Below are 19,907 nucleotides of genomic sequence, written 5' to 3'. Positions count from 1 at the left end.
CTATTTCCTGTCCAGCTCCCTGCTTGTGGCCTGGGAAAGCAGTCGAGCACGGCTCAAAGCCTTGGGACCCTGCACCCGTGTGGGAGACCTGGAGGACATTTCTGGCTCCTGGCTTTGGGTGAGCTCAGTTCTGGCTATTGCAGCCGCTTGGGGAGTGAACCAGTACACGGAAGATCTGTGTCTCTCCTCCTCTCTGTAAATCTGAGTTTACAATAAAAAATATATCTTAAAAAAAATGTGAATGCTATCACTGAAAATGAAACAAATTCATAACTCCACTCAACCACAACACATTTACATGTAATCAGTGTCATCTGTCACATGGAGCTAATGACTGCTACAATGAGTAGAACAGGACTTGGTAATGCAATAAACTCGCTTTACAGGTTAAAATTAGGAGTGATCTCAAGGGCTCCACGGAGAGGCCAGGAAGGACAGCACCAGGACACCTTGATTAAGAAAACTCCAGGGGCTCGGTGGCGTGGCCTGGCGGCTAAACTCCTTGCCTTGAGAGCCCCAGGATCCCATATGGGCACCGGTTCTAATCCCGGCAGCTCCACTTCCCATCCAGCTCCGGGCTTGTGGCCTGGGAAAGCAGTTGAGGACAGCCCAAGGTGTCGGGACCCTGCATCCATGTGGGAGACCCGGAAGAGGTTCCTGGGTTCCCGGCGTCGGATCAGCACAGCACCGGCCGTTGCGGCTCACTTGGGGAGTGAATCATCGGACGGAAGATCTTCCTCTCTGTCTCTCCTCCTCTCTGTATATCTGACTTTGTAATAAAATAAATAAATCTTGAAAAAAAAAAAAAAGAAAACTCCAGAATTCCTACAAGAAGGTTTTTCATTTTCTTTTTCATCACTCTAGCAAAACATTGATATTTTTGTTGCATGTTCATTAACTTTTTGCTGATGAAAACTATTTTCCTCCCTGCTGTGGACTGTATTCACTGGTTGTGTACTTAAGGAGCTGCCTAATGGAAGTGTAGCGGAGACTGATGTGCTCAGATGTGGAGGCAGAGTGCAGTATGTCTCCACGCATACAGAGATGTCCTGGCAGTAGGATGCCGGACTCTGACAATGTCCATGCCCACACTGTCGGGAAACACATCCCAACAGCATGATGGGCTTGTGGCTATTCATGAAGGATACCCACTGTAAAACTAGAGGAGAAATCAACAGTGAGGGGAGGAAACTTGGGGAGAGGGGTGGAAAATCCCAGAGCCTATTAAACTGCATCAACAAACAAAAATTTTAAAAATTAAAAAATTAGAAAAAGAAAACTTCAGAGAGCTTCCTGGAGAGCTAAGGAAAAATGATGTCATTTCCGTACCTTCTCAGATTCTGTACATCTACATATGGGCATAGGGAAATGAAACTCACATAACAATCAGCACATTTACTTACTGAGTACAATTAGTTTAACAATTTTAAACAAATAAAACTTACTGTTTCTTTAACTAGTAGTGCAACAAGTTCTTGATCCACTTCAGCAGCTTCCTGTCCCCACAGATTTTCGGAGTTGGTGTCCTGAGGTCCTCGCAGTGGGAAGGCTGGCCCTGGCTCCTCATCTTGGATTGCTAACTGTTGGTCTTCCAGTCCTCCCAGAGGATGGGCAGCCTGAGCGGAAGCAGGGCCTGGAATCCTGTCCTGCTGGGGCTCTGGCCTTGGGAAAGCTGGCCCCGGGAGTTCGGGCTGGAACAACAGAAGGCCTAGCTCTGCCTCCCGCTGTCGCTCCTGCGGAACGACCTGGTTGGTTATCTCAAGGGGCTGCGGGCGCAGGGATTGGAGGTAAGGATGGTGCAGCCAGCAGTCCTCTTCAATGACCTGATCGTCGACCACACCGGCTGACTCTCCAAGATCTGATAAAAGGTCTGGCTCAGAGTCTTCCAATAACTGGTTTGTAGTTTTCAAAGGATCACTTGCTGGGAAAAGAAGGCTGTTCTCCTGCAAGACAATGACCTTCTGATCTGATCTGGGCTTGAACATGTCCCTTGCCGCTTGCTTACGACTTGGTCCGGGTCTAGGTTCTCTCTGACCTCTTGGTTTAGCAAATCCAGGCATCCCAGGAGGCCCAAGACGCAGAAACTCCCCATAGTCACCCTCAGACTCCCCCTGTCTCCCAGGATTAAACAGTGGGTTGCTGCACGCTGCAAAGCAGTTGCTCTTCCCGGATTCACACGCTGCTCTCGACCTCGCAGGCCTCTCTTCTCCCAACCTTTTCAGGTCTTGCCACTGAGCAGCTGGTTTGATGAGATTGGGTCGTGGTGTCTGAGGTTGCCTTGTCTAAGATGAAGTGAAATTTTCATCACTACTCTGAAATCTATGTCAATGCCATATGTACTTATACTTAGCTTCTAATTGAACAGGAAAAAAATTGAACATATTAAAAAGCCCTTGGGGCCCGGCATAACAGCCTAGTCGCTAAATCCTAGCCTTGCACACACCAGGGACCCCATATGGGTGCCAGTTCTAATCCTGGTGGCACCACTTCCCATCCAACTCCCTGCTTGTGGCCTGGGATAGCAGTCGAGGACAGCCCAAAGCCTTGGGACCCTGCACCTGCGTGGGAGACCTGGAAGAGGTTCCTGGTTCCCTGCTTCGGATCCATGCAGTACTGGCCATTCAGTCACTTGGGGAGTGAAACATCAGATGGAAGATCTTCCTCTCTGTCTCTCCTCTCTGTACATCTGACTTTCCAATAAAAATAAATAATTCTTAAAAAAAAAAAAGATTTATTATTTACCTGACTATAAATTGAAACTAAAAAAGGCTGAGTGTAAAATTCACCCAAAAAAATAAGCACATGGAAATCCAGGGTGGCTCTGCAAGTGAGGGGTGCTAAGTTAGTGTGACAGTAAGACACATGACAATGCAGTAATTACAAGAGTGGTCATCAATGCCCAGGCTTCCAGGAGGCTGACCACACCGCCTCTGAAGCTAAAGGGACACGGGAGACGGTGGGAAGGGGCCGTTTTCAGAAGCACACAAAGCACAATAGGAGCCCAAGAATGGGCCGAGAATGATCCCTAAGCAGTGGTACATCTGGGGATACTCACTTCCGTCAGGATGACGTCATCATCCAAGTCCTCTTCTTCCTGTCGCTGGGGTGCCGGGGTGGCCAGGGTGAGCATCCCTTCCTCATCAGAGGAGTCAGAGATGGTGATGGGGCCATCTCGAAGGCTGATCCAGTCTACGAGAAGGCAGAGAACAAAACCAGGTCACTGGGAGACCAGACCCCTCAGTCAGTTCTCAATCCTTGTAGAGGGACAAGGATAAAGAAGCTGCTACTGGGTTAACTTACCTTCTAAACCAGTACCTGTAACAGCATTACCAGAGCCTGGTTTCAGGGGCCAGCACTGCGGGGCAGAGTTAAGCTGTCACCTGCAATGCAGCCCAAGAGCCCCAGTTCAAGTCACAGCATTTCCACTTTCTTTTCTTTTCTAAAGACTTACTTATTTTTACTGGAAAGGCAGGTATGCACAGAGGAACAGCGACAGAGAGGAAGATCTTCCATGTGATGATTCACTCCCCAAGTGACCGCAATGGCTGGAGCTGAGCCATCCAAAGCAGGGAACCAGGAACCTCTTCCAGGTCTCCCATGCGGGTGCAGGGTCCCAAGGCTTTGGGCCGCCCTCGACTACTTTCCCAGGCCACAAGCAGGGAGCTGGATGAGAAGTGGTGCCACCAGGATTAGAAATGGCATCCACATGGGATCCTGGCATGTTCAAGTCAAGTACTTTAGCGGCTACATTATTGTGCTGGGCCCAGCAGCTCCACTTTCAGTCCAGCAGTTTGGTAGGTAATGTGCCTGGGGAAGCAGCAAAAAATAGCCCAAGTGCTTGAATCCCTGACACCATGCTGGAGACCTGGATGGAGTTCCAGGCTCCTGGCTTCCACTTGCTCCTGGCCCCAACCATTCTGGGAGTGAACCAGCTCAGCTGAAAGATCTGCCTTATCAAATATCATGGCCTCCCAAGATATTCTCCCTTGAATAGTAGGCTGTTTTAAATGACTTAAAATGCTAGGTCTGAGAAAATGACACTAACTAAACTTCTTTTTTTGTTATTCCAGATTTCTTTTTTAAAGATTGATTTATTTGTTTTGGAAAGGCAGATATACACAGAGGAGAGACAGAGAGAAAGATCTTCCGTCACAGGGCTATTAGGATTAGAACTGGTGCCCATATGGGATCCCTGGCGGCCAAGGCGAGGACCTTAACCACTATGCTATTGTGCCAGGCCCTATTATTTCAGATGTTAAAACTTGCTCATTTTAAACATAAACCTTAAGAATTAATTCAGCAGGGCCAGGCACGGTGGCCTAGCAGCTAAACTCCTCGCCTTGAATGCGCCAGGATCCCATATGGGTGCTGGTTCTAATCCCGGCAGCTCCACTTCCCATCCAGCTCCCTGCTTGTGGCCTGGGAAAGCAGTCGAGGACAGCCCAAAGCCTTGGGACCCTGCACCTGCGTGGGAGACCCGGAAGAGCTCTAAGCTCCTGGCTTTGGATCAGCACAGCACTGGCTGCTGCAGTCACTTGGGGAGTGAATCATCAGATGGAAGATCTTTCTCTCTGTCTCTCCTCCTCTCTGTATATCTGACTTCACAAGAAAAATAAATGAATCTAAAAAACAAAAGAATTGGGCCCGGCGCCGTGGCCTAGTGGCTAAAGTCCTCGTCTTGCACGCACCAGGATCCCATATGGGCGCCAGTTCTAATCCCGGCAGCTCCACTTCCCTTCCAGCTCCCTGCCTGTGGCCTGGGAAAGCAGTCGAGGACGGCCCAAGGTGTCGGGACCCTGCACCAACATGTGTTAGACCTGGATGAAGTTCCTGGCTCCTGGCTTCAGATTGGCACAGCACCGGCCACTGCACTCACTTGGGGAGTGAATCATCGGACGAAGGATCTTCCTCTCTGTCTCTCCTCCTCTCTGTATATCTGACTTTCCAATAAAAAAAATACATCTTTAAAAAAAAAGTACACCACCACAAATGTACTGTTTTCCAAGTTATCTGCAAAAAAATGTTGAAGGCTAAAATGATCAATGAAGAAAAAAGATTTCCTAAAATGCAGGGATGGAAAAAGGAAAGAAAACAGTATTTTCATAATTGTTGCAATTTCTCCATTAAAGCTTTAATTTTCTTGCCAAGGCTAATGTTGCACATGCTTTTCAGCACCCTACAATTTGAAAAACCATTCACAACCAATATTTTCACTTAATTCTCATTTGCTGGTGGAGTGAATCATCAGACAGAAGATCTTCCTCTCTACCTCTCCTCTCTATCTCACTTTGCAATAAAAATAAAATAAATCTTAAAAACAAAACAGGGCCCGGCGACGTGGCCTAGCGGCTTAAGTCCTCGCCTTGAACGCCCCGGGATCCCATATGGGCGCCGGTTCTAATCCCGGCAGCTCCACTTCCCATCCAGCTCCCTGCTTGTGGCCTGGGAAAGCAGTTGAGGACGGCCCAATGCATTGGGACCCTGCACCCACGTGGGAGACCTGGAAGAGGTTCCTGGTTCCCTGCTTCGGATCGGCGCTGCACCGGCCGTTGCGGTCACTTGGGGAGTGAATCATCGGACGGAAGATCTTCCTCTCTGTCTCTCCTCCTCTCTGTATATCTGACTTTGTAATAAAATAAATAAATCTTAAAAAAAAAAAAAACCCAAAGACCCTTCCTCAAACCTTTGGTATCTCTCTCCTTCCCCCTTTAAAAAAAAAACAAAACACAAAAAAACAAAATACAAACCAGCGTACCTGTACGACATAAGCTCAACTGCAGAAAGAGCTCAAATTAGCTCTCCCACACACTTGCTGTTGGAGATTTACCTACTACCTTGCTGCACACACCTCAACACTAAAATAAGATTAACAAATAATATTAAGGATTACTTGCACAATAATAGCTGCTAGATATATTACCTAATTTCTTGAAGCACACAATTCCTCAACATTAAAATAAGATTAGCAATTTTAAGGATTATCACACAAAATGTTGGCTTATTACATAGCACATGACACATAACAAAGCTGCCTTAAGTCAGTTACCTTTTACTGTAAATTGTGTCCCATCATCCCATATATAGGACATATCTGCAAATTTCAACTGAGTAGTAAATATATCATCTATGGTCATGGAAATAAATACTATATTATTACAACAGTCACAAAATTGGAAGCATGAGAATGAATGGTGTAAACCAACACAACAATCAACTCTACTGAGGCCTAGGACATGCACTATGAGAGTGTTCCATGAACCCTGGCCGACTGCAGCTGAACATCATGACCAGTTCTGTACCAGGAGGACAGTGCAGGACTTGAAAGTATAACTCTTGGGCTCGGTGCGGTAGCCCAGCAGCTAAAGTCCTTGCCTTAAATGCGCCGGGATTCATATGGGCGCCGGTTCTAATCCCGGCAGCTCCACTTCCCATCCACCTCCCTGCCTGTGGCCTGGGAAAGCAGTTCAGGCTGGCCCAGAGCCTTGGGACCCTGTACCCACGTGGGAGACCCGGAAGAAGCTCCTGGCACCTGGCTTTGGATCGGCACATATCTGGCCACTGAGGCCTTCGAGGAGTGAATCAGCGGACAGAAGATCTTCCTCTCTGTCTCTTTTCTGTATGTCTGACTTTCCAATAAAAACAAATAAATCTTAAAAAAAGTATAACCCTCAAGGACAGCAAGGAAGAGAGTTGAGAGCAAGCAAAAGACTTCAGAACAATTCTTCCAATCAGCTTTGCAAGTGACAAGTTCCTTTTTTCCCCAACTTGGCTCACTGGCTAAATCCTCAGCTTGTGTGTGCTGGGATCCCATGCGACACTGCTTTGTTGTCAGGGCTGCTCCACTTTCCATCCAGCTCCCTGCCTGTGGTCTGGGAAAGTAGTCGAGGACGGCCCAAAGCCTTGGGACCCTCCATCTGAGTGGGAGACCTGGAAGCAGCTCCAGGCTCCTGGCTTCAGATCGACTCAGCTCCGGCTGTTGTGGTCACTTGGGGAGTAAACCAACAGATGGAAGATCTGTCTCTCCTTCCATACATCTGATCTGTCTTTCCAAAAAACCCATATTTTAATTGAAAGGCAGATTTACTCTGTCTCAAAGAGACAGAAAGATCTTTTATCTACTGGTTCATTCCCCAAATGGGAGCTGGATGGGAAGTGGAGCAGCCAGGACACAAACCAGCGGCCATATGGGATGCTGGTACTTGCAGGCAGAGCTTAAGCAAATGAGCCATCATGCCAGCCCCAAGTAGCAAATTATTTTTATTTATTTATTTATTTTTTATTGTATTGTTGTTGACAATCTTTACATAGTTAATTACAGTTAAAGGAAAAAGAAGGAAAAAAAAGGTTTAGGGGGATAGGAAAGTGGGTAATGCTATTATGTCCATATTGTTTCCATCATGTATCTGAGGTAAAGGGGGATACTGAGGGAGAAGCCCCACCCGGTTTCCCGCCCACCCCAAGTCCCGGATGTGGGGCATGCTCTGATATGTGCTCGAGTGGTGTTAATAGTTCTGCAGTTATGAATCGCTGCCAGTTTCGCTCGATGAGGTCGTCCACTGATTGCTATGGTCCATCATAAAGTCTCCGTTTGCCCCATAATTTGCTGCCAACATATAGCTGAGATGAATGATTGTCCTGTTCTGTCTTCTGTCTTTTCTTGGTTAAAGTTCTGAGTCCAGCAGTTCGATTGGGGAGATCTCCAAAGATACTTTGAGGTATTCCCAGACTAGATTCTTATATGTTCTAGCAAGCACAGGGCCCGGCACAGTCCATCACCCTGATCAGCTGGTGGTTGCAATTGCTGGGTTGGTTCTGTTTTCAGTCCCGAGTTGCACTGGAACCAATGGGTGTTGCAGTCCAGTCTGGTTCGGCCCTTACATCAACCAGTGGGAGCTGCAGCCTAGTAGGGGTGACCCACAATAACCCCCACCAAGCCCGCCCCCTACCCTGGTTTGCCAATATGTGTAGCAGAAGACAGTCTGTCCCCCATCCCATTTGGCTCTGGTACTTGTCAATGGGTATTAAAGCTTAGTTCTATCTAACCAACTCAACCATCCAGCCCTCACGGATGTTGTTGAGTGCCTCTCTATCTAGCCATCCCAGCCCCCGTCCTAGTTTTCATGCCCTCCCACGGGAATAGTGACCCAAGAAGGGGGAACCCACTTTTCCCTCCCAGGTCTCTCTTTCCCGGTTTATGCACTCTTTAGGTGGTCCCACTGGCACACATTCGGCATGGGTCAGGAGCAGACCAGGCTGAATCAGTTCATGTCAACCACTGGCAAATCCGATGGCCAGAACAGAGTGTGGGATGGGCCGGGTTTGGTTGCGACACAACCAGTACACATTATGGAATGCCAGGGCGTGGCTGCCTGTACTGGATGTGAATGCAGCACCCATCCAGCACACGTGAGATCCAGGAAGGAAGGGGCAGAGCTGGAGGGGAGATTAAGGGGCTGGTCCCCTCACCAGTCAGCTACTCCCACTGGAGAGTTTTGGCTGGGACAGAGACAGACCCGACTAAGCAAGGCTATAACCCCTGTGCGCTGCATGTGGACTAGATCAGGGCCGCAGCATCAGCTGGCAGAAGCTGGCACTGGGGACTAATTTTGTCGAGTCAAGTAGCAAATTATTAATCAGTAGGATTTGAGTCACACAGTCAGCAGACGGGACAACCAGAAACCACCTGACACTGCAGAACCACAGAAAAGCTCAGACACCTTACGCACAGCAGACCTCGGAGGGCCTGATGAGAGCGACTGGAGTCTGCGTCCTGAGCAGGCTCACTTCCACACGCCCTCTATGCCACGCAGCGGCTGACAAGCCACGACTCACCCAGCCCAAAGATGAGGATCTGAGCACAGATTTCTTTGCAGTCATCCTTCTGACAAGGTCACTGTGGTTTTAAAAATGCTTTTTTGGAACTTTAAACATATTTAAGGCCCAATTAAAAGGTAAAAATCACAATTATAAATCTAACACATAAAGAAATTCTGGAAATAATAATAATAATGCTCACATACACAAGTTATAACTAAGATTATTTCCAAGCAGTTGTTGCAGTTAAAGGGGCTGTATTTATTTATTTATTTATTTATTTAAGATTTACTTATTTTTATTGCAAAGTCAGTTACAGAGAGGAGGAGAGACAGAGAGAAAGATCTTCTGTCTACTGGTTCACTCCAAAAATGGCCGCAACGGCCAGTGCTGTGCCAATCCAAAGCCAGGAGCCCAGATTCTCTTCCGGGTCTCCCACACAGGTGCAGGGTCCCAAGGCTTTAGGCCATCCTCCACTGCTTTCCCAGGCCACAAGCAGGGAGCTGGATGGGAAGCAGGGCTGCTGAGATTAGAACTTGCGCCCATATGGGATCCTGGCACGTTCGAGGTGAGGACTTTAGCTACTAGGCCATGGTGCTGGGCCCCTTTACAGGAAATTTAACATACACCCACCAATGTTACAGAAAGGCAGATACGAGTTACAGAAAAATAGGGACAGCTTCCATCCACTGGTTCCCTTCGGAAATGGCTACAACAGCTAGGGCTGGGCCAGGCCGAAGCCAGGGGCCAAGCACTCTATGGGCCTCTCACACGAACGGCTGGGGCCTGTGTCCTTGGACCACCTGCTGCTGCCTTCCTGGGCACATCAACAGGGAGCCGGCTCAGCGGAGCAGCTACAACCAGAACCAGCACCCTTGGGACTACTTGCATCACAGGCAGTGGCTTAACCTGCAGTGTCGTAATACTACCTGAGGCATTCTTCTCTTTATGAACAAATAAAATTCCCAGAATTTTAAATACCACACATTTCCCATAGGCTATCCCAGAACATATCCAGTAAGAAATAGAAGCAAGCATGCTAAAGGGCAGGATCACTTAGCAGCATCTTAGCTCCAGTAAGTCCGGAGTGTACCTTCACAGTCACCACTCCAAAATCTGACAGCTGCCACTCCCTGTAACCCCACCTCTTCAGACCCTATGACTGTATACCCTTCTTCCTAATAGTTGTTCATATTAATTTATGACATGTCTTCTTAAATTAGTTCTGGGAGAGACAAGGATGCAACAAGAGTGTGTCCACCTGCTGGGCCCATTCGCAAGTTGTCCGCAACAGCCGGAACAGGGCGACAGGCCAAGCCAGGATGCAGGCATCAACCCAGGTCCTGGTACCGGCAGCAGCTCCCTGCCTGCCTGGACCGGCAGCACTGCCTCCTCGGCCTGGCCTTCCCAGGGCAGGAAGCTCCAGTCAGGGATCAAGCATCACACACCAACACAGAGCAGGTACACCCCTCACTTCAACTTCCTTCAGGCCAGAACACATCATCACTGACACACACACCTCCCTTTATATTTGTGCCCAAAAATCTAAAAATAAGTTATCTCTGGATTTCAAATGACACAAAACAGTCATTTCCAAGATGACATAGCAGCACTACTAAGAGATAAAGCAAAGGAACCCAGAAAGAGAAGTGAGAAAAGGGAACCACCCACCTTGCCCCCGATGGCAGTGGAAGTTGTTCAGGTGAATCAGCTCCTCGTTGTTTCCCTCTGCCATCTTCCAACACGAACACGAAGCTACGTGCAGCTAGTGCTGACACATGGTGCCTGCTCCACAGGCTCTGGAAAAGGACGAAAGAGAAGCATTGAGAGTGAGGGCTTGTCACTCCTGCACATCCCTGGTCAAGCAGCTATTTCTAACTCAGGCTGATATATCCCTTATTTGCTCCAGGCTGGTATTTGGCCAACCAGCTCAGAAGCCACTGGGTATGAGGCGTCTCGGAGCAAAAAAGCCCTGGTTCCATCCCATTCCAGTTTTCTACTGATCCACACCCCAAGAGGCTGACAGCTGGGTCCCTGCCATTCACACAGAAGAACCAAGCTGAGTGTCCAGTGCCCGGTTCAGCCTGCCCAGGACTGGCACTGTGAGGTAATGAGCCACAAGATAGGAGTTCTCTTTATTCAGAAAGCACTGGTAAAAAAAAAAAAATCAAGATCCAAATATTATAAACATATTCAACAACAAAAAAGGCACCTCCCGAATGTGCTCTGGCTTGTGTCCCAGCTGCTCCACTCTGATCCGGTTCCCTGCCAACAGACTGGAAACAGCCCAAGGCCCTGGGCCTCTGCACCATTACAGGGGACCCAGAAGAACCTCCTGGCTCTTGTATTTACTTATTTTTATTGGAAAAGTAGATTTGCATAGGACAGACAGAGAAGAAAGCTCTTAAACACATTGGTTCACTCCCCAAATGGTCATCAACAATTGGAGCTGAGTTGATCGGAAGCTAGGAACTTTTTCCAGGTCTCCCATGCAGGTGCAGGTCCCAAGGCCTTGGGCCATCCTCCACAGGCCATAAGCAGGGAGCTGGATGGGAAGTGGAGCAGCCAGAACGCCGACCAGGAATCAATGCCCATATGGGATCCTGGCACTTTGGAGGGGAGGTTTAGCTAACTGAGCCATCACGACAGACCCCGTATCTCCTGGCCCCTGAGTTTACACTGACTCCACACTGGACATAGCAGCCATGTGGGAAGTGAACCAGCAGGTGGAAGATCACCCCAACAAATGGAGGATACAACTCTCCATCTCTATAACCGTTTTTTAAGTTTTATTTCTCATGATGTTTACACAGTTGATTAGGGTAGGAGGGTCAAACATTAAAGGAAAGTGGGTGAATGAGTGAGACCACTATTACAAACTATCTTTTTATTCTTCCTGTATTTGTGGGATGGGGAATGGCCACCCAGTGTCATCTCAGGGTCCCCAACGTGTAGCATGCTCCAAGGGGTCTGCTAAAGTGGTTTCGATGGTTCTGAAATACTGTCGATCTCACCAGTCCAAGAATGAGGAAATCCTTCTAATGTCCATTGGCTGGCACAGTCCACCTGAGTCTCTGTACACTCAGGTTATTTGCTGTCAATGCTTGGCTGGGGTATTTGGCCAGTTTATTCTGCCCTCCTTCCTCTGCTTTGGTACCAGATGTCCTCTCCAGGCCCCAGTAGACTGCCATACCTCCACCTGCAGCTGGGCATGCCGTCCACTGCTCCATCTTAGTCACTCAGGAGGCCCACTTCTGACACGTGCACTCCACGGTCAGTCCACACATCCTGTGATTTTCCCCATGGTTGGAGTTCTGAGTCCAGCGGTTCAGTTGGGGGATCCCCAAAGAAACCTCATTGGAGGTGATCCAAGACCTGACTCTTGTGTGTGCTTCCCCATGTGGGGTCTGGCTCAGCCCATCCCCCGCATCAGTCAATGCACACACTGGTAGCTGCAATTGCTGGTTTAGTTCTGTCTCTAGCCCCATCTCTTATGCAAATCAATGGATGCTGCGACCCAGCCCAGCCCAGTCCAGCCCACCACACACTGGGCTCTCACGTACACCAGTGGAAACTACAGACTAGTTGGAACAACCACCAAAACGCCCATTAGGCCCACCCCAAGCCCTGGTTCCTGAGCTTGCCAGTGTATGCAGCAGACTGGTCCCATCTCTCCCACATCCCATTCAGCTCTCATACACATCAATGGGTGCTGAGCCAATAGGACTCAACCCAACTGACCCCACTATCCAGTCCATACTCATGCTTGGAGGTGCCACCACCTGTCCAGTCAGGCCCACCCTCAGCCCTGGTTCTCATGCTCACCAGTGGGCGCCACAGCCCACCACAGAGGTGGCCAGTTTCCCTACTGGGTCCACTCCCAGTCCTGGCTCTTGCGCTCTTCAGGTGGTTCTGCAGTCTAGCTGACAGGAATTGCCCCCCAGGCTCAGCACTTGCCAGCTCATGGCTGCAGTAAAGTCCAAGCAGCCTGTACCCACTCTGGCTCATGCCTGCACCAGTAGGTAGAGTTGTTTAGGCCAGCCTGTGTGTCATCCTAACCCAATTCATATGCAGATCAGCAGGTGTTATAGCCCTGCCCAGCGTGGTCTGCCCCCAGTTTCAGTTCTTACGCACACCAGTGAGACCAGCAGCCCAACAGGAGAGCCTGCTCTACCCTTCTAGCTGTTTGCACCTCGCCCCGCCCACGTTCTCATATGTGCTGCTGCGTGCAGCAGCCCAGTCTGGCATGGCTCCTCACCTCGGTATTTGTCAGCCGTACTGCAGCCTGGCCTGGCCTCATCTGCCCCCAGTCCCAGCCCTAATGTGAACTGGTTGGTGTTGCGGCCTGACCCAACCTGTCCTGCACCCTGTTCTGGTTCTGGGTGTCATGAACTGACCCAGTCTGACCCACACGTGTGCCAGTGAGTACCACAACTGTCCTGGGCTGGGCTGCTCCCAACCTTGGTTCTTGCACTCACCTGCACGAATTGTGTCCTGACAAAGGAGTTCCCCAAGCTCCTCTATCAGGTCTCCTCCAAGTGTCAGATTTCACACACACTGTTGATTCCTTGATCTAAACTGACTTAGTCTACTTCCTGTTTTGGCAGAAACAGTGGCCTTGCCCATCTCACCCACACCCATTCCGGCTCTTATGGTTGGGTGCTACAGCCCGGCCACACCTGGTTCATACCCACACAGCTCTCGTGTGGTTCAGCAGGTGCAGAGACCTAGCCCAGCCCATCCTACACTCACCTGGCTCTCACAAGCACGAGTGGGTGCTGGACTCTAACACAGTCTGGCACACACCAGACCCAGTTCACACTTTTGCTGAGGGACACTGTAGTCATGTCTAGCCCAGATCACTGCTCCCCCATTCCAGCTCTTGCATCACCAGTGGGAACCACAACCCAGCCATGGCATCCCCTTAGTACCCCAATCATGCACAGATCTTGTTCATGCCAGTGGTTTCTCTGACACAGCTGGGCATATCCCATGCCCTGTCTTGGCCTTTGACATCAGATGCTGCAGCCTGGCCTGTTCCAGCCTGCCTCTAGTCTCAACTCTTGCTGGTGGGTGCTACAGCCTAACCCTGCCCATTCTGCTCCCATCTCTGGCTCATGCAAACCAGTAGGTGTGATAGCTGAGCCCTGCATGACCCCTACACTTGCCACCCTGCCCTAGGCCTTCTCACATGCTTGGCAGCGGAGCTGTGGCCCACCAAGGGCTCACTCCCAGACCCGGATCCCACATGTTCTAGTGGGTACTAGCCCCTTACTCAGCATAGTCTGCCCCCTCTGTTCCAGCCCAGCCTGCCCCACACCCTGTTTTTGGGTATGCCTTTGGGTGCTACATCTTGAACGAGACCAGCCTGTTCCCAATCCTAGCACCGATGAGTGTCAGAGGGTTCCATGGTCACGCCTAGCTCAGCCCTTCACTACCCCCAGCTCTTGAAACCAGTGGAAATTGCAGTTCCACAGCGGTGGGCCCATATATTCCCCATAGAATCTGCTCCCCGACCTGGCTGTCACGTGTTGACTGGTATTTTTGCCCAGCTTAACATTACCCGTCCCCTGTTTCAACTCTCACTGGTGAGTACTGTGACCCACCCTGCCAGGCAGGCCCACACCCAAGGTGTAGTGTTCGCTGGTGAGCGGCAGTCAGCGGTGGTCGATGCTAACTAGCCCAGCTCAGGTCTGACCCAGAAGGGACCTCCAGTTGCCCTCCTCCAAGCCGCTCTCACCACAGTGGCCTTGTCAATGGAGGTCCCTCAGACGTCACTGCTCACCTGCAATACGCTCCCTCAGAGGTCCTCCCTTCCACATACCTCCTTATCCCCTTCCCTGATCAATTCACAGTCCCTGTGATCGACAGCACATGCGTTCCCCAGAAATTCCACCCACTGACTCACTCCCCCAAATGGCTGTTAAAGAGACTGGGACAAGTAAAAGCCAGCTTTCCCAGGCCATCAGAAAGAGCCATGTCAGAAGTGAAGCAGCCAGGTCTCAAACCAGCACTCAATGTGATGCCAGCATTGCAGGCAGTGGCTTAGCCCACTGTGCCACAACAGCAGCCCCTATTCTCATCTCATAATGCTGTGAAGATTAATCAAACACAAGAGGCCAATTAACACACAGTACATGCCAACAGGGCATTTAATGGTAAAAATTTTTAAATAATCAAAAAAAGAAGTTGACAATACAATTAAACTGAAGGGAAGAAAGCAAAAAGTCATTTTCCAAAACTGCACAGGGCCCGGCATGGTAGCCTAGCGGCTGAATACACCGGGATCCCATATGGGCACGGGTCTAATCCTGGCAGCCTCACTTCCCATCCAGCTCCCTGCCCATGCCCTGGGAGGGCAGCTGAGTACGGCCCAGAGTCTTGGGACCCTGCACCCGTGAGGACACCTCTGGAGTCCCATCCAGAGGCTCCTGGCTTCAGAACAGACTGGCTTGGCTCCGGCCATTGTGGCCACTTGGGGAGTGAATCATCGGATGGAAGATCTTCTGTCTCTCCTCTCTGTATACTTGACTTGCCAATAAAAGATAAATCTGAAAAACAAACAAAACCATGCACTTACGTTTGCTTCCACTATAGCACGTTTCCTTTTCCCTCCAGAAGTAGCCAGAACCTATACATGTCGCACCGTGCACCTCCCGATCAGGCAGGAGAGACAGAAGGCATAGGGACAGCCACCACTTCAGTTCCTGCCTCGACTGCAAAAATCCTCACGTGTGTGTAATCAAACAGGTTAACGCTTCCAAGACCCACACCTGCACGCATTTCCTCAGCCCTCTCCGCTGAGGCTCTCACGGAGCACCGCGGCACTGGAGCGCTGTGCAACAGCTCTGGTCTCCATTTTGCACAACGGCGTCAAGTGTTCACACACATGAAGAGCACCCCACCCGGCCCTTCCTTTCCTCAAAGATTCTAGAGTCACTGCAATGACGAGAACACATGCACACAGTTAGGCACAGCCAAGAGCAAAGGGGCACAGGAGTCAGGGAGGGTGGAGCAGGACGCGCCAAGGCCAAGCTAACCTGAGAGCCGGGGAAAGCAGCAGCCGAGTCTGTCAGACAGCAGCTCTCACCCACAATTCTGGAAGCCCCAAATCAGCAGGTGAGACCCAGAAAGCCCTGACTCCCCCCAGAGTCAGTGACACAAACCTCGGAACCACGCTTACTTCAAGTCCCCACTATGACCCTTGAAGTGACAAGTTACTTTTTAGCCACATCTTAGTTTCCTCCCTTTAAAAATAGAGGGGCCAGCACTGCATAGTGGCCTCAGGACAGAGCTGCTCCACGTGTGACGCAGCTCCCCACTAACGTGCTTGGGAAAGCGGCGGGAGACGGCTTGAGTGTTTACATCTCTGCCACCCACGCTGGGAAACTCAGATGCAGCTCCTGGGCCCAGGTGGACAGTGAACCAGCAGGCGGAAGCGCTCTCTCGGTCTCTCCCTTTATCTCTCCCTTTATCTCTCACTCTGCCTTCCAACAGGGACAGCGTCATGCTGCAGCAAGTCACACAGGAATCCCACCTCGGAGCACCTGTTCAAGCCCCGGCTTGCCTGCTCTTCCATCCCGCTCTCCGCCACTGGGCCTGGCAAAGCAGCAGACTGAGCCAAGCACTCAGAGCCCCAGTCACCCACACAGGAGACCAGGATGGAGCTCCTGGCTTCAGGCTGAACAGGCCAGCAGTCACATGGCCAGGCGGATCAATGCAAGAAAGATCTGTCATTCAGTGCTTCAAGAAAATCAAAAACAAACCTTTGAAAAAAAAATGATATAAATTGTATCACTGATAAGATTAAGATAACAGGCCAAGGGTTGGGCCTAGAGGTTAGGACGCTGCACGCCCACCCCAGCTCCACTCCATAGGCCAGGCTGGTGCTCACGGGGTGCCCGGGGGCAGCAGGCAGCCCAAACCACAGGGTCCCAGCTATCCCTGTGGGAGACCCAGGCCGAGTGCCCAGCTCCAGGCTTTTGCCCAGACTAACTGATGAGCGTGAGCACTAGGGGAGGCAACCAACACATGGAGTTATGTCTCTCAAATGTCGGAAACTGCCTATTACAGCGTCTGGCTCAGAGAATCACACTTTGGTGGGAGAACAGTGACGCAGACAGAAGGATGGCACTGTCAAACGTGGGAGCATCAGCGCAGACGGCGGGAAGACCTAGGCTGCAGGAATCCCGAGGGCCTAGCACACGCCTTCCACTCTAGCTGGCTTTCCGGTCAGCCAGCAGGTCTCCCACCCATCCTGTCTGTCTACTTGCAGTCCCCCCAAGTCAATCAATTTAAACTTGATTAGACTTCACCAAAAAGGCTTCAAAGGTGTTTTTGTTTTTAAATTTTATTTACAGGGCCCAGCGCAGTAGCATAGTGGTTAACGTCCTCACCTTGCACGCGCCCGTTCGTGTCCAGCCAGCCCCACTTCCCGTCCAGCACTCTGCTTATGGCTCTGGCAGCTGTGGCTACCTGGGGAGTGAACCAGTGGATGGAAGATTTTTTTTTCTGTGTCTCTTTTCTTCTCTCTGCAAATCTGCTTTTTCGATAAAAATAAATTTTAAAAAAAGGATATACTTATTTGAAAGTCACAGAAAGAGATTTTCAAAATAATTTTATTTTTATTGCAAAGTCAGATATACAGAGAGGAGGAGAGACAGAGAGGAAGATCTTCTGTCCATTGACTCACTCCCCAAGTGACCGCAACAGCTGCAGCTGTGCCAAGCTGAAGTGAGGAGCCAGGAGCCTCTTCCAGGTCTCCCACAGGGGTGCAAGGTCCCAAAGCCGACCCCGAATGCTTTCCCAGGCCACAGGCAGGGAGCTGGATGGGAAGCGGCGTTGCTGGAATTAGAACCAATGCCCATGTGGGATCCTGGCATGTGCAAGGCGAGGACTTTAGCCACTAGGCTACCTCGCCGGGCTCTCAGAGACAGATCTTGCACCTGCTGGTTCACGCCCCAAATGGCCTGGAACTTCCCTCCAGATCTCCCAAGTGGGTGTACAAGTACTTGGCCCATTTTCTACTGCTTTCCCAAGTACATGAGCAGGTAGTCAGATTGGCAATGGAGTTGCTGGGACTGGAACTAGTGCCCAAGTGGGGATGCCTGCTGCAGCTTAACACACGTAGCCACAGCCCTGTAATGGTTCATGTTTCCTAAGTTTAGAACCTTCACTCAGCTGCCGTAGCCTTCAGAATAAAGGTCTCAAGCCCCTAATGAGAGTTACTCAGGCTGTGCAAACTCGAGCTCTCCAGTCATTTCTTCCATTCTCAACCCCGCGGGGCACAACACTCTAAAGCACGCGCAAGCGCAAGCAAGCTCAGGCCACTTCTCCGCCACTTCCTTCAGCCTGGCTTCCCCCGTTGGGGAGTTACCCGGCGACTCTTCCCTCCCTGCAGGTCAAACCAAGCTCAACTGCGCGGAGGGGGGAACGGGGGCTCACAAATGCACGCTCCAATACTTGGGGCGACTGCTCCCCAAGAGGCTCGCTGAGCCCACAGACAGGCGCGAGTTCCCTGCAGGGCACCAAGGGCTACCAAGTCCCTCAGTCAAAGGTCAGCGCTGCCTCGGGGGGGTGCTGGGGTGGACTTGACCCCAACAGCGCCCGGGGCAGTCGGCAACTCCCACCGTTCCCCAGAACCCAGACGCGAGCGGGTTACACGGGGATTCAAAGTTGCCGTGCGTGCGCTCCATGCCCCCCGGGGCGAACGCGCTGCCTCCGAGGGGCTGCCGCCGAGCGAGCGAGCGGGCGAGCGCACGACCCACGAAACTTCCCCAAGTGGCGCGAGCCGAGCGCGCGGACGCCCGCAGCAAGGCTCGCGGCTTTTTTTTCTTTTTCTGTGTTTATCTTTTTTTGGGGGGGTCGCTCCTGCCTCACCGCCAGCCCCGGCTCCACGGCCGCGTCCAGCCAAGGCCCCCCACCCCCCACGCGCCGCCCCGGGCCCAGACCCCGACCCCGCGCCCCTCGGCCCCCACAGCCCGCAGGCGGCGGGCACAGCAGCCCGGAGAAGCCCCACACTCACTCAGCCGGCCGGCTCGCCCGCCGCGGCGCCCCAGTCAGCTGGAGCCGCCGCCGCCAGGTCAGTCAGGAGGCTCCGCCGCCGAGGCTGCCGCTGCGCTCCTTCCGGCCCTGCCGCGGCGTCACCGCGCGCCTGCGCACAGCGCCCCCTCCCGACTAATGACAGGAAGAACCATAGAGGCTCGCCGGGCGCCGAGGGAGGCGGGACCATAGAGAGGAGCGCCTAGCCGCGCCTCCGTCCCGGGCGCCGCCGGCGGAACCTCGACTTCCCCATGCGGCGGGAGGACGAAAGGACGTGAGACGCGCTCCCCGCCTCGCGACCTTCGACCCCCAAGGGGTCACGCTGTCCCCCCTTGCAGACCAGGAGGCCCGAGGACAGGAGTGGCCGTGGAAGCAGGCCAGCTAACTCGCTTACTTGTGCTCCCTGTGGTTGGTAAGTTCTTCACCTTCAGGGCAGCCAACGTGTCAGGCGCTGTTGTAGAAACAGCTGGAGGCAGGATTGTTGGGAAGGACCCTGTTCTCAAAACCCAAAGGTTTCAGTCAGCCAGCCAGTAACTAACAAAAAAGACTAAATTCAGGCAGGGTGGGTGAAGACAGAAGCCCGGCCCGGGGGTGAGCACCCCAGGAAAGATGGGGTGGGGTGGAAGGGGAAGGGCTGGTGTTGTGTCTGTGGTCCCCCCGGGGGTCCCAGCTGCGTCACTTCCTGTCCAGCAGCTGCTGGCCACTCCCAGGAAGGCAGCCCCCCGACGGACACATGGCCGACCCGGGCGGCAGGCCGGGCTCCTGGCTTCAGCCTGGCCCATTCCTGGCTGTCCAGGCCATCTGGGCAGTGGACCAACGTCTTCCTCTGTGTGTGTGTGTGTGTGTATCCTTTTGTCTGTAGCATTGCCTTTCAAAGAAATAGATCGTAGTGACACAGAAAGCATGGCTGCAGCGCTGCAGGAGAACGGCCTGTGCGGAGCAAGGTGGCTGTGATGACAGCGTCCACATTTTCTGCTCAGGGTGAGGTGACCGGAAGCTTCTAGAAGAGTGGTGTGTCTGGAGGCTGCTCCGCAGGCTGTAGAGAGAGGAGT

The 19,907-nt window shown here is 51.7% G+C and overlaps 1 protein-coding gene across 1 annotated transcript in view; it reads right to left on the bottom strand.

The window, feature by feature from the left end:
• RNF216 (ring finger protein 216) overlaps window positions 1-10,570 on the bottom strand; it is a 105,389-nt gene extending 94,819 nt beyond the window's left edge. The window contains exons 1-3 of the mRNA XM_004598114.3: window positions 10,486-10,570; window positions 3,056-3,189; window positions 1,446-2,282 (exon numbers count right to left, since the gene is read on the bottom strand). Coding sequence (XP_004598171.2) covers window positions 1,446-2,282; window positions 3,056-3,189; window positions 10,486-10,549 — 1,035 coding nt within the window. The 5' untranslated portion in view covers window positions 10,550-10,570. The remainder of the gene's footprint in view (window positions 1-1,445; window positions 2,283-3,055; window positions 3,190-10,485) is intronic.
• Between the last annotated feature and the right edge of the window lie 9,337 nt (window positions 10,571-19,907).

This window comes from Ochotona princeps, chromosome 24 (genome assembly GCF_030435755.1).
Source record: "Ochotona princeps isolate mOchPri1 chromosome 24, mOchPri1.hap1, whole genome shotgun sequence".
NCBI classification, from domain to species: Eukaryota; Metazoa; Chordata; class Mammalia; order Lagomorpha; family Ochotonidae; genus Ochotona; species Ochotona princeps.
The sequence above is the reverse complement of the archived record's forward strand: the minus strand, read 5'-3'. Positions and strand labels throughout refer to the sequence as shown.